Source organism: Triturus cristatus, chromosome 4_2 (genome assembly GCF_964204655.1).
Source record: "Triturus cristatus chromosome 4_2, aTriCri1.1, whole genome shotgun sequence".
Lineage (NCBI taxonomy): Eukaryota > Metazoa > Chordata > Amphibia > Caudata > Salamandridae > Triturus > Triturus cristatus.
Window position 1 is genome coordinate 148729333 of NC_140586.1, and position 13615 is coordinate 148742947.

General features: G+C 42.5%; 1 protein-coding gene across 1 annotated transcript in view; it reads right to left on the reverse strand.

Moving 5' to 3' along the window:
• FAIM2 (Fas apoptotic inhibitory molecule 2) overlaps positions 1-13615 on the reverse strand; it is a 232310-nt gene that overhangs the window by 78471 nt on the left and 140224 nt on the right. The window contains exons 9-11 of the mRNA XM_085600053.1: positions 13502-13589; positions 6911-7006; positions 5789-5842 (exon numbers count right to left, since the gene is read on the reverse strand). Coding sequence (XP_085456179.1) covers positions 5789-5842; positions 6911-7006; positions 13502-13589 — 238 coding nt within the window. The remainder of the gene's footprint in view (positions 1-5788; positions 5843-6910; positions 7007-13501; positions 13590-13615) is intronic.

The following is a 13615-nucleotide window of genomic DNA, read 5'->3' on the forward strand; positions in this document are numbered from 1 at the left end:
TGTTAGCACTGTAGTGCTACGTTGCCCTTGCTTATGAAAAACCCACAAACGTATTTATCATACATACATATAAAGTATTGATAAATGTGGAGCGCCCAAAGTTATATGAAGTGTCCCCACTGCTACCTCTATTCTCTTTATTAAAAGATAATATCAAAGCTTTAGGGTAAAAGTGGATATCTACAATAACAAGACTAATTCTGAGGAATATCTTCAGTATTCAGGAGACAAGACAGAAAGCTATGTTCGTCTTTGGTGGAGTATGAGAGATGAACCTCACCTCATAAAGTATCTATCTATCTATCTATCTATCTATCTATCTATCTATCTATCTATCTATCTATCTATCTATCTATCTATCTATCTATCTATCTATCTATCTATCTATCTATCTATCTATCTATCTATCTATCTATCTTCAATGAAAAAAGTTTAAGAGGTAGTTATACATGAGGAAGGTAGTAAGATTACAAATTATGTTTAAAAAAACCATAGAAATTCAATGAAAAATCAGCACTGTTTAAAATTTTAAAAAGGGGAATTCACCAGTTATATGTAATTCTAGCCTAACTATAGCTTGCACTGGCATAGATTTCAGATGTCAACGGTGATGTAATACTTGAGGTCATAAGCAGTGCATCAAAGCAGTGCAAGATATATTTAGGTCAGTTACATACCACCGGTGAATTTCCCTGCTTTTTTGGTTTTAAACTGTAGTGCTTTTTCAGAAAATGTCAAAGTTTTTTTCTTTTTAATGAAAGTTAAAATCTTTCTATCTTCCTCTGTTTACTCTACTTTAACTTTTGTTTTGTTCTGTGAATTTCTATGGCTTTGTTTTAATGTGAAGCAATTTGTTATTATAATATGTTTAAGGTCAATCCCTTGGCAATCGCCATGCATGACCATTGGCCATGCATAGCAGGCAGCAGAGGGGGGATTATCAGTTGGGGCTGACAGTTTCTTTTCTTTTTTTATAATTTTCTTGTCCCACTGGACCACAGGGGTGATGACAGAAAAAATAAATCTTATGGGCCCTTCGAGTGTCCCTCTAGGACCGCCCCCCCCCCCCCACAAAGGCTAGAGGGTCAGAGTATACCTAACCTGCTCCCTTCTATATGTTTTTTCAAAAATTTTCAGTAGCCCTGTAATGGTGGCTAACATTTTTCTTCATGTTTGAGCCAGCAATAAGATTGCTCAGTTATGCGGAACTCAAGCAGGCTTGATCACAGACTTCTATACATTTTTAAGTTTAATTTCTCTAAAAGGGCTGATCAGAAGTGCAAAATGTTTTGGGACTCCCTTTGTTCCAGCCCCCGCTTGACGGATCACACTGAATTTTGTTCAGGAAAGAGGTGAGGTGAATAAACTTTTGTATTTGAAAGTTTTGTGAAAAGTCTTTACGTAGTGCCCAATTTATTCATGAAAAAACCCCACTCTTCCTATAGAAACTCTGACTCACCATAGCAATTCAGCAGTTATAGTTATACTCATAGTTATACTTATCTGAAGAAACTATAACTAGTGCCGTTAAGTAATTTCAGGCCACAAATTAATGGGGCATATTAACAAGCCAGGCGATAAAATTATCGCAGCTTTAGCGGCAGAAAACTGCCGCTAAAGTGGCGATAATGGGCTTGATAATATGCTCTATGGAATTCCAATTGAAGCCCATGTTAGACGTCCTTCACATTTAACATGGGCTTCAATTGGAATTCCATAGAGCATATTATCAAGCCCATTATCGCCGCTTTAGCGGCGGTTTTCTGCCGCTAAAGCGGCGATAATTTTATCGCCTGGCTTGTTAATATGCCCCATAGTTTCTTAACATAAGTATAACTAGAAGTATAACTCTAACTGCTGAATATCTATCGTTTTGTGTGGGCAAAACATTATCCTAACTATGCCCTCCCTGTAACCTTGTTTTTTTCAGTGAATGTACATATATCCAGACTGCAAACTGCGGTGAAATGCTTGCAAGCTCCTGATCGGCAACAGTGCCAGGTCACTGCAAGGTTCACCCGTCCTCTTTAACTGCATCACCATCCGCTATTTATTCCGAAAAGTGGTGCTGGCATGCTTCCATTGGTGTCTATTAGTCCTCCAAAGCTAAACCCATTTTGGCTATTTAGGTAACCTTTGTCACACATGCACACACACACACACACACACACACACACGCACACACGCACACACACACATAATATATATATACATTCACTGAAAGAATGCAATTAAAAACTAAGTTATGTTTGAGGGTCAGACGCATAAAAGCACTGAAATTTGCCGGTTATGTTTAAGAACGCACACAATACATGACATAATACGACTTAACTCATGGTTGACTGACATGAACGAAAGAACAGGAGAACAACATGGCGTACGTCCATCAGTTGTATGGTATTCTGTGTGCTTCTTAAATATAATTGGCACATTTCTATGGTTTTACACATTTGAGCCTCAAAAATAACTCAGTTTTAATAGTGTTTTTTTCCAATGAATGAATGTTTTTTTGCAAATCACTTAATTTTCAACCCCAATTGCGCACAGCATTTGGCTGTGGACAGCAGAGCTTCCAGCCAGGCTTGCGCCCAACCCACAATGGCTCCTCAATCCATGATGCGCATGGCCTTTGGCTACACGCTGTGGGGGTTGGCTGCAGGGCCACGCCCTGTGCTAACCCTGCGGTGGCCGCCCATCCCCCAGAGTACACAGCCTGCCATGCACCCATTCTGTGCTGTGCGCTGCCTATGGGAAAGCCTTGTGGCCAACCACCTCGGCTGTGCGCAGTGAGGTTAATTGCAGGGCTTGCCTGGCCTTGCACAGGGCTTGATTTGCTAACTGCTAAATTCCATGCAAATTAATTGAATAGCTCCAAAGTTACATAGTTACCTTCCCATTATCTTTGCCTCCCTCAACAGATCTATAAAAGTCAACCAGGTCCCTCGGAACCTGGGTATTTTCGACATAGTCTACAAAAAGTTCAATTGGGTAAAAGACAATTCCTTTTACACAACGACAATTAAAGCTAGTCAATGCCGGCTTCGGGTTGCATTCATTGCTATATTCCAAACTGATTAATTCTAAGGATATTTGGTTTCTGCATCTCTAAAGACTGTATGATTTGTCTTTGTCCCTGGCTGAAATTAAAAGTGGTTGGTTCCCCATAGAGGTGTACGCCGATTGGTGATATTGGCTAGACACTGGTTTATTACGGTGACAAATGCATCTATGATGATCTGATATATTTCTTACTCTGGACTCCATCCAGGATTGGAGGAGCTCCCTATTTCTGATTTATCACAACTTGGCTGGCTCCGTATGGTTCATTTTGTCCTGAGGAAGACCCTACGTGATGCCCTTTCAGTAATACAGACACCAGGGTCGAAACATCGACGTACCATCTACTCATGTCCTCAGTCACCATAACCTTCAAAAAATGACATGGGAAGTTACTTTTGAACTTTATAATTGGACAAAGAGATTTCATTTTTGTATTATTTATGCATTTATGTAATGTTCGTCAGTCTATCATTGTCACATTAAACATCAATATATGTTACATCAGTCACGGATAAACTGTTTGTTTTTGATCATGTGGTGTATGACAGCCATACTTACAAAATTAAATATACATATGACTTGAAGCATCGTTGTGATGTGTCCAGCTCTATATTCAGACTACAAAAAAAGTAATCTCCCTCAACAGGTCTGCTCAAAACTTGACATAGCGAACAGAAAGCTAAACACGCTAAATGCCTGTCAACGAATGTGGGACTTCATCAAACAGTGCCAAATGAATTAGCAGATACACACACCTTTTACCCGTATTGAAATCTCCTACCACTTAATGGGTCTGCATGAAATTGAGAAAACCAAGGGTAGGCTAAATATGGTACATCTCTGCCAAATGTGCAGATCCATCAGAAAGAGTCAAGGTTCCAATGCTCTTTAACTTCTCCCCATCATTGGATGTACAACAAAAAACTTGAAATAGCTGGGTGTAACTTGGTAACTGCCAGCCACATTTGTTGCAGATTCGTTAAACAGTGCTACAGTTTGTATTTAACACCCCCCACCATGGATCTGCATAAACTTAAACACTAAAACAGGGTTAAATGTAAAAGCTATCAGGAAATCAGAAAATTATGTTTAGTTCACCTTTAATTTTGGCCCCCACATAATTTGCCACATAGGGGCATATGTATCAAACGATTTTTTAATCGCAAACGCTGCGATTCGCAAAATTACTGCTTTTGCGATTAAAAATTCGCTAATCGGGATGTATGAGCCAATATCCCATCGCAAAATTAAGGAATTGCTAATTTAGCGATTTCTTAATTTTGCGTAAGCATTTAAGAAATCGCAAATTGCGATTTCTTAAATGATATGTAAAAAGCACCCAAGTTGTGCGAATTATCCTTAAGAAATCGCAAATTACCACCAACTTCTAGTTGGTGGTAATTTGCGATTTCCTTTCAAAATGCACTTTTTTGAATTTTACAAAGTGCCACGTGGCGCTCATACATGCCCTTAGGGCATGTATGTGCGCCATATGCACCCACATGCTCATTTCAGGGGTACATCAGGGTGTCATCATGACACCCTTGCACCTTTGAAATTATTCTCAAATTGCGATTAACAAATTGCGAATCGCTATTTGAGAGTTACTTCCCATTCATTCCTATGGGTCTCCTGGCCCATAGAAATGAATGGGCAGGTATTCCTTAATTGCGATTTCGCAATTTTCTAATCGCGATTAAGGAATTTTAAGAAATCGCAAAAAATTTGCAATTTTTTAAATACATCCCGTTTTGCAATTCTCAAATAGCGATTCTTTAAAAAATCGCTATTTGAGAATCGCAAATGGTGATGTTGATACATATGCCCCATAGTTCGTAACCTGATATCCAAAATTTGCAGATGTCATGAGTTCATGTTTGTTGTTGTTTATATGGAGGAACATAACACTGCCAAAAAACGTATGTAATAATTGGCATTTTTGCTATATAATTTAAATAGCCATGTGGCATTATTAGGTCTTCCATGCCACATAATCTTAGTAGCCATGACAATGTTAAACTTCTGAAGGGTGGTTTAGGATCTTTCATTATGATGATGAAATTCGTATATTACAGGAAACCCTGAAATATTTCCCATATTTTATTGTTCCCTGTGATGTTTTATATGGGTTTTATATTGGGGCATTCTCTAAATTTTGAAGGATTGTGCTAATATTAGGTATCCATCCACAGTCGGAATCCTGTAACACATCTGGCTTGAGACAACCTGTAGGCACTATGCCTCTTGTGTCGAACCAGAGGCTACAACAGGAGCAGACAACTGACACCTGAATGCAACGATTTGTTTCTTGCTTTTAACAATTAACCTCAAGCCTAGGCGGCCTACACTGGTTACTGCTGTACCTCAGGGTCAGATGAAACTTGACCATAATTGGAAATAAAAATGTGCACAAGATGTGGCGTCTGCATATCCAGCCTCCTACAGATGCGTGTAGCTATATCCTTATTTCTAAGAGGGTTTGCACCTGATTAAGTGTAAGGTTTGGCTCTTGCACTCTTGATCAGAGAACACTTCTGGTGCACTCCAAGCATTGAAACGCCCTTGACTTGCCGCAGGGCGTATTATTGTAACATAAAGTGCTTCTCTCATCAACTGGCATGTGTGTCTTTAAATAAGCAATGATGCCAATGGAGATTGCGATGGCAAGAGCAGGCTCAGATCCACTCACTCGAGTAGTTTTTTGTGTTGGAGAGATGACTGGTCTTACCATGGTGAAGACGATCGCTCCAAGCACAGCATAGATAGCGTGGAGCCAGGGAACCTAAACGGAGAGAAGAAACAATGTCCATAACTGAAGTCTTTTTTTGGAAAACTCTAATTCCCACCGCCACGACACCAGTTAACTTTAACAGTTGACGGGCACCCCCAAAGTCACATTAACTCAATCCCTTATTATTTATAAGCTTGACATATGGACTCAGTGCTGCACCATAAATAGCCAAAAGCTTTAATGAAACAAGCAGAATTAGAGGGATGACAGTAAACATCGCTAGTAAAGTGCACACATTTAATAAATTTAGGAGCACCGCAGCCAAGACCAGAGAGGCAAGCGACTAGCAGTAGTACTATGATGACGTTCATAAAGGGATGCTGCTGGGAGGAATCGGGTCGTGATGGGTGCTAAGTTTTAGACCTTGGCCCAGACTTACCCTTCCTTTGCGCCGGACCTGGTGCGGCACAAGTGGTACAAAGCCGCGCTTCAAGCACAAAAGGTGTTTCATGCTTTTGATAGCCCTAAATACGCTTTGCACTTCTTTGTGTCAAGGGGACATCACAGGGGCGAATCAGAGCAAAGACCCATAGACATTGAAGTAAAACCCGCTCTAATGAGATACGGTGATCGGTCTTTGCATCAACAAGTAACATGGACTGGAAGCCGGTGCAAAGAAGGGGGAATGCCTTGAATTTACCCAGAATCTGACACATTGCATTTGTGCTGTAATGGACAGGACACATCCAATGTGTCAGACACTTCTGTTGGTTCTGAACCAGAGTTTGCACTGGAAGGGTATGCCCCCAGAACAAGTCTTATGTAAGACAAAGCCCACTTTCCTCTGTGGAGCACAGAAGAAGACAGCCTGTTTGGAGGGGATCACACCAGCAGCAGGCCACTCTTTGTAGGCATGACTACCAATTGTGTTTTTGCCTTCATGCAACACAGTGCAGCAAATCTGAGAGCTGCATTGCATTGCGTGAAATCTTAATAGACCTGGACCAGTGTGCTTTATACTGAGTTCCACTTGTGCAGGAGGGTGTTAGGGTAGGAATTATACGTAAGGCTTAGCGATATTGTAGGGTATGCGAGACAGCAGTGCGAATGGATGCTTACGTATTGGAAAGGGATTATGACCGCAAGCAGGATCCCGCTGAAGAACAGCACCATGACCAGCACAAAGAGGACACCTTGGCAGGACGTGAAATCAAACTGCAGAGAAAAGGAACAGGAATATTACACAAATGTGCACTACTTCCAATACCCATTAGCAGCAACTCTATGCATTCACACAGTTGTACTCACTGGCCTCCGTTTCCTGTATCTCCCAATTAGCATTTATGATAATAAAAAATCCTCAATTCCTTGGCTTCTCATACCGTTCAATCAAGAAGAAGCAGTGTTGCCAGTCATGCTTCATTTAGATAAATCAGGTACCCAGTAATCCTCTAAAAAAGGGACCACTTGCAGCATAAATGGCCCGCTTTGGCGTGAGATACTCAGGATATGGTGAGTGGATGCCACAGGGTGGGCAGGCACGGTGCCTCTCCCACTGGAGCAGCATGGCACCCGTTTGCCTATGTTTAACCAATGTCCTTAGGGATTATAAACTCAGCCATATCATATTTTCATTTAGGCCAACCATTGCACCTGCATGTTCTCATTGCGAATCCTTTTTCTTCAAGTAAGTAGCCTTTGACACAATCGACTTGCTACTGTCTGGACGGGTCTAAATGTCTCAGAACCCTCTGACAGCTGCTCATGATTCTTGGTTCTCCTGAAACTGAGGCAGAATTATGTACACATTCGCTTGCTTGCTAGATAGATTGGCTCCTGCCTTTGTGAATAGGTCAATCAATTTGGCAAAACAGAGACTAAGGAAATGTACAGTGCAGAGATCAGTCCATTCTTTCCATGGCTGATATTGTCTAGCTAGATAGTCTGGCGTGGATACTCTCAAGTCGAACACTCATTCCAAAAGTTTTTTTTACTAATGGGATTCTCTTATATTTTGTACCTTCATCGTCTTTACCAGTTTTCAAGGAGGTACTTTCATGCAATTAAATTCTAGACGTTTTTAAAGATCCTATGATAGAAATGTAAAAGTAAAATAATCATGGTGCCCCATGTCGGGTATCTTAATCATATTTGTAAGCAACTTGCACACCCTTCTCTACTGTGCTAGAAAAGAGATAAGATCCCTGCACAATGCTAGAAATAAAAGTGAGGTGACTGCTGTAGATGAGGGGCTTAAGGGAGTTTTCTGGCCTTCAATTACAAAGGGGGAGTGTCCCAATTTCAAAGTTATAGTCTCGGCCTGCATATTTAATAATATTACTTGCTTTGCTTTTTATTTATTTTATTTATTGCTGAACAAAATTATGCGCGGCTGCCCGAGCCGCGACAACAGGCGGGGCACCATTTCCAAATGTAAAAGACTGGGAAAGGCAGGAATTCCTTTCTGAATGGTACGATGTTCTTTGGCAAAAGGAAGCACGCAAAGCCAGAAGTCTTTCCCTATCAAAAGGATGCTAAAATGCTGTGAAGAACACACAGGGCCATGGAGCCTACTAAGGATGTACACTGAAACTCACCTGTTGAACTGCATTTACCAGCATGCAAACGTGGCAGTCACTGAGAGCCACACCCATTGTGGGAGGTTGCTTTTAATAATAAAAATGAGTAAACCAACAGACGAGCTCTGTGTGCAGCCCATGATTAAGAGCCGTTGTCCTCAAAACGCGTCGGCATGGTTTTACGTTAAGGACAGAGGTAATGTGTGCCGCCGCGAGGAAATCATTGGGGGAGCATCGTTGAGTGCATGGGCGCTTTGTTGAACAAAATTATTTATTTCTTTATATAAGGATATGTGAAACATGTCCATTTAATTTTTCTCCTTTTAATGGGTGGAATAGGAAGTTATTGAACTGCTGTTCTGGTATATGTGTTGTTGGCCCGTCTCTAAATTTATAAATAGTTTTGGGCTAAAGTTCTCATATTTCTGTTCTAACAGATAGGACATGTAAAGCATATGTCGCATTTGCATAAGCACTGTGCTTTTTGCTTTGCTTGGAGACTTATTTCTCTCATTACTTAAAGTATTCAGTGACAAATTAGTGTTCATAAATAACAATGTTGATCCTTAGCTAAATAAAGTCAGGCTCTCCCACAATGTCATAGCAGATGGCAACCAGTGTCAAGAATCAGCTGACGGCTTATCTATAAGACAAGCCAAATGTTTTATTTGAAAGCGAATACGTGCAGTGGCTGACAGCTATTGAATGTTGCTGTGCCAAATACCAAGGCAGCCTAGTCTTGGTTCTACCTCATGTCTCTTTAATCCACCATCAGGCACTCTCTGCCCCTTTATCTCACTCTTGCAGGTTCCTGCTTTCTTCCTTTGGCATGTTTGTTTCTGTCTTTTTCTCACTCCTTTGTTCCCCCTTGTGCAATTTTCTCTCGATCAAAGACTGATGAGGAAAAATAAGTGCCAGTCCCCAAAAATGAGCGCCAGTGGGCCCCACCTGCAAAACCCAAACACACTGTTTAATTTGTGTAAGTTGCCCCTACAGCCGGCATATTGAGGAGTCCTAATGCAGGTTGCAGCGTATTAGTAAAGTAGAACATGTGTTTAACATGTTCTAGCAGTAAAAACCCACAATTGTTGTTTTCTCTGCGAAAGGGATAGTTAGTCCCATTGGCGATTACAGGGTTACATGCTGACTACTCAGCCATGCTAACTTCTGAATGGGACTACTAAAGTTGATACTCCAAGTTATCAAACAACTTACTACATTAAGCTTGACTTGATTACCAAGACGACATTAATATAACTTGTTGCTACATGCAACTTTCAGAAAGTTTCTACTCTTATGCTTAAGACTTCCATGGCCATTCACTGAGGCTGGCCACAAGACAGCTTCTGCTCCCCTGTAGAGGCATGTGAATGACTCCCAGGAAAATTAAGAATAGTGGCTTGCCATTGGAGGAGGTCTTACCTCCTCCTGGAAGGAAGCCGCATGGGGTGTTATCCCAAAAGGTGAGCTTCAAAGGGGAGGGCAAGTAGCAAGCACACGTGGGAGAGGCTGCCCTATTATGTAGGTAGACAGGCTGGCAGTGGGGACAAAGGAGAAAAGGAGAAAAACACTTCTGAAATTGGCTTTCCCATGGACGTAGCCCAATAGTAGCCATACCGCTAGGGTGGGCTACGAAGCTCTTGAGACGTGAGGGGTTCTGCCATCTTAAGAGTGGGCAGATTAGAGCACTCTGGTATAGCTAGATGCCACACTTCAAAGGAAGTAGTCATCAGGAAGGAGGTGACCTGGTGACCTGGTAGCCCCCTGGCTAGTGACAGCAACCTCCCCTGAGGGCATTTCATGGGCGCAAAACGAGCACCCCAGGCACCCAGAACTCAGATCATGTTGGACTGGAGTGGAGGACCGTGGAAGGACTGCCCTTCTGCACCGAGGAACAAGCAAAGAGAGGCAACACTAAAGTTGGACTGCACCTGTTGCATCTTAGGGCTAGCCAAGGAAAGGACTGTGGCTGCTGTGTGCTACTAGTGGTGAAGCCGACTCTTAAGCCCAGCCAAAAGCAAGACACTCCAAAGGTTAGTTGGCTGATCTCCTCCTAGCAGCACAGGGCCACAAAAGTTGAGGTAGCGTGTTTGGTAAGGTGGCAGCCGAGGTTCCTCCCCTCATAGAGCCCAAAGGACCAAGACCCAATGCTCAAACGTTGCATCAGAGTCTGCTGGACCTGGGATAGTCATTGGAGTGCAGCTTGGTCATCCAGACCGCAAGTTACTGCCAAAAGAAGGAAACAGCTGAAACTGTTGTACAAGTGACTGGTAGCTCAGTGTCAACTGGACTTCTGTCGAGCTCGAGAGGACTTTGAAGGACGTTGACTGCTGTAGTCAGAATTGCCTTACCAAGCTGAAGATCGAGTAGTAGCCCTAGGAAGGCCCTCGTCAACCACATAGCATCTTCAGCATCCTTGAGCATCTTCTGCATCCTGTATCCCTTGCATCAGGGCCACTGAAATAGAAGTAAATTGCAATGTCCACTGACATTGGAATTGGACTGACGATTGCTTTCCTTGTTGGAACAACTGTTTCTTCTGGCATTTTAGGACCCCTTGACTGGTTCCTTGGTCGAGTTGGTCACCCAAAGTAACTCTAAGTAACTGCATTAGGACTTGTCCATGTTTTTCTTGAAAAAGTTTCCTAGTGTCAAATTTGTTGAGTTTGTCTGAAATGCCATGACGTGGCTATGGCTACGTGAAAAGTTGTGATTTATTATACTTTTGAAAATCTATATCCCTGGAAGCCTCAGATGGATCTTTTTTGTTCTGGTGTCTAAAAATTCATACAAATCTAAACAATTTTTACAAATTGGTGTTGGATTCCATGAGTGTCTTGTTTCTTTCTTCTTCAATTGCTTTGCCGCAGTTTAAATGCTTCACACTTGTTCCTCTGTGCAAGCCTGACTTCTCAGAGTCACAGCTACCCACCGTTGAGCAAAGGTTTGACAAACAAACCCTGACTACTCCTAAAGGGGTTGGTAGTGTATTACACTATGAGGTCTCACAACCACACCATATAATACACCCAATTTCCTCACAGAAAGAGATTCATCTATTGGATTTTCTGTATATGAACAATGTGAAGGAGGAAATCCAAACAGAGGACTTTCTCTCCCAGGTTAAGCACTTCCGGGAATTGAAAGATTTGTGTACACCAATAAACTCTTCAGCAGGCCTTATGTGACTGTGATGCTCTAGTAAGGCTTCATCTATAGTGTTCCATGGGCCTTGTACATTGAGAATTCATCAATCTTCCATATTCACAACCACTCATTCTCACATCCACTCTGCATCCACTGTATAGCATTGGGGCTGAAGGGTTGGGCGATGTTCAATGCGACATGTGAAATAAAGACTGGAAGACAAGCATGGAAAGAAAGTAGTGGAGGGTTTTGGTGACCAGCAGATGATGGCTCCTGAGGAGGTCGGAGATGAAGAAATGCTTAACATTGATTTGAAATAAGAAGAAGGGTTCAGGGAAGAAAATGTAATCATTACGTACAGAGGATTCCACCTCCTTTATCAACATATTCTGAATATAGAGAATGTACACCTTTATTAAAGATGGCAGCTAAATACAGAGGGTTACTGCAACAACTCAGTTCTTTTTAATTGTTAGTAGGGGTTATTGACAGCAAATCATCCATGGTGGATATTTTGGAATGGACTGAAGAAGAACAAACATTACTTCTCTGGTAAACTGCGTGGGATCTACAAGTGCTTGGAGAAAGATGAGCAGCAGTGCTGTGGAGTTGAAGTTAGATTGATTCCTACAAACAGGTGAGCAAACACAGTAACTATTTTTGGACTAATTAAAATGTAGGTAAAATACACAAACAGTTGTTAGGCTTGTTATGAGAGGTATAGTTAGGCCTAGCAATATTTTTATGACACAACAGAAAGAGTGGGACAGCTGCAAGAAAACTAAGATGTAACACACTCAGCCAAATCAGGATATTAATAGTAAGCATGTTTTGTACATTGGGCTTTAAGCTCATGCTCATAATGGAGAGAGTGACATTACAATCCAAAAACACATGGGGGCCAATTAGGAGTTTGACAGTGCGGCAGCGGGACAGCCCCCCCGCCGCACCGCCAAACCCGGGTGAGAACTGCCTGCCAAATAATGATTTTTGGTCATTGGCGGGCGATTTCTTTGGAGTTCCCATGGCAGTGCTTATAAAATAGGCACCGCAATGGGAGAATGAAAAAAAAGTTCCAACACGGCATGGGCTAAAAAGTCCATGCCATGCTGGAACTTCTGTGCATGAACACAAGGGACAAATGTTATAACCCTGTGTGTGCATCCACAGGGTGTCGGGCACAAGGGGGCCCTGCAGAGCCCCCTTTGTTTCCTCTCCGCCAGGGTTTTCATGCATGAGAAACTGCCATGAAAACCCTGGCAGAGAGGAAACTCATAATATGCTTGGCGGGACCACGGCAGTCCAGCCAAGCATATGGATGCCCCTGGACCACCTGCCACTGCCAGGTGACGGCAGTTCCCTGGTGGAATTGGCAGTCCCAAGGCTGCACAACCACTAGAGTCGTAATGTGGAAATCTTAAGACTGCCACCGCCGCCCCACCAAGAGTCTGGGGGTCCGAGGACCACCAGACACGTAATTAGGCCCATTGTGCTTTTGAATACAATGTGATGACTAGATAAGGAGATCGCATAACACACTGTCTTTTGGCAATGCCGTTTGGCTTTTAAATAGGCCAACAGACTAGTTGGGAGGGTTCTCAAAAAAGTTGAGGCTGCATCCCAGCTGCATTACAACTTGCACCTGACCTCTCTGCTGCACGCTCCACATTTCAGACTCAGCCTTATTTCACATGTGAGAACCCCCTCTGTTTGCCCATATCATCTGCATGCAGCCAATTCTGATGTACAGACTCAGTCTTTGATGTCGGTGTGGACTTGGTGCACCAGCTGCTTAGATTGTTGTGCTTGGCTGTTTACGTCTTTGAAAGGGTCCTATGCAGGTGTGAGTGACAGCGCGTGTGCCCCTGCACACGCATACACAGCCCTCACACACATACAGACACATCCACTTCTCGCTACTTTTATGTTTTAGCAGCACTGTTTCTCCCTCATTCTGTTAAGTTCTGATCCCTGCCAGCCTCACCTTGGTCTGGAAGCTGAAGATGGTGATGGAGAGACATACAAGGGCTGTGATTCCCAGACAAAGCAGCACTGACTTGGTGTCAAAATAACTGGAAAGAAAACAGAAATGTGGGTA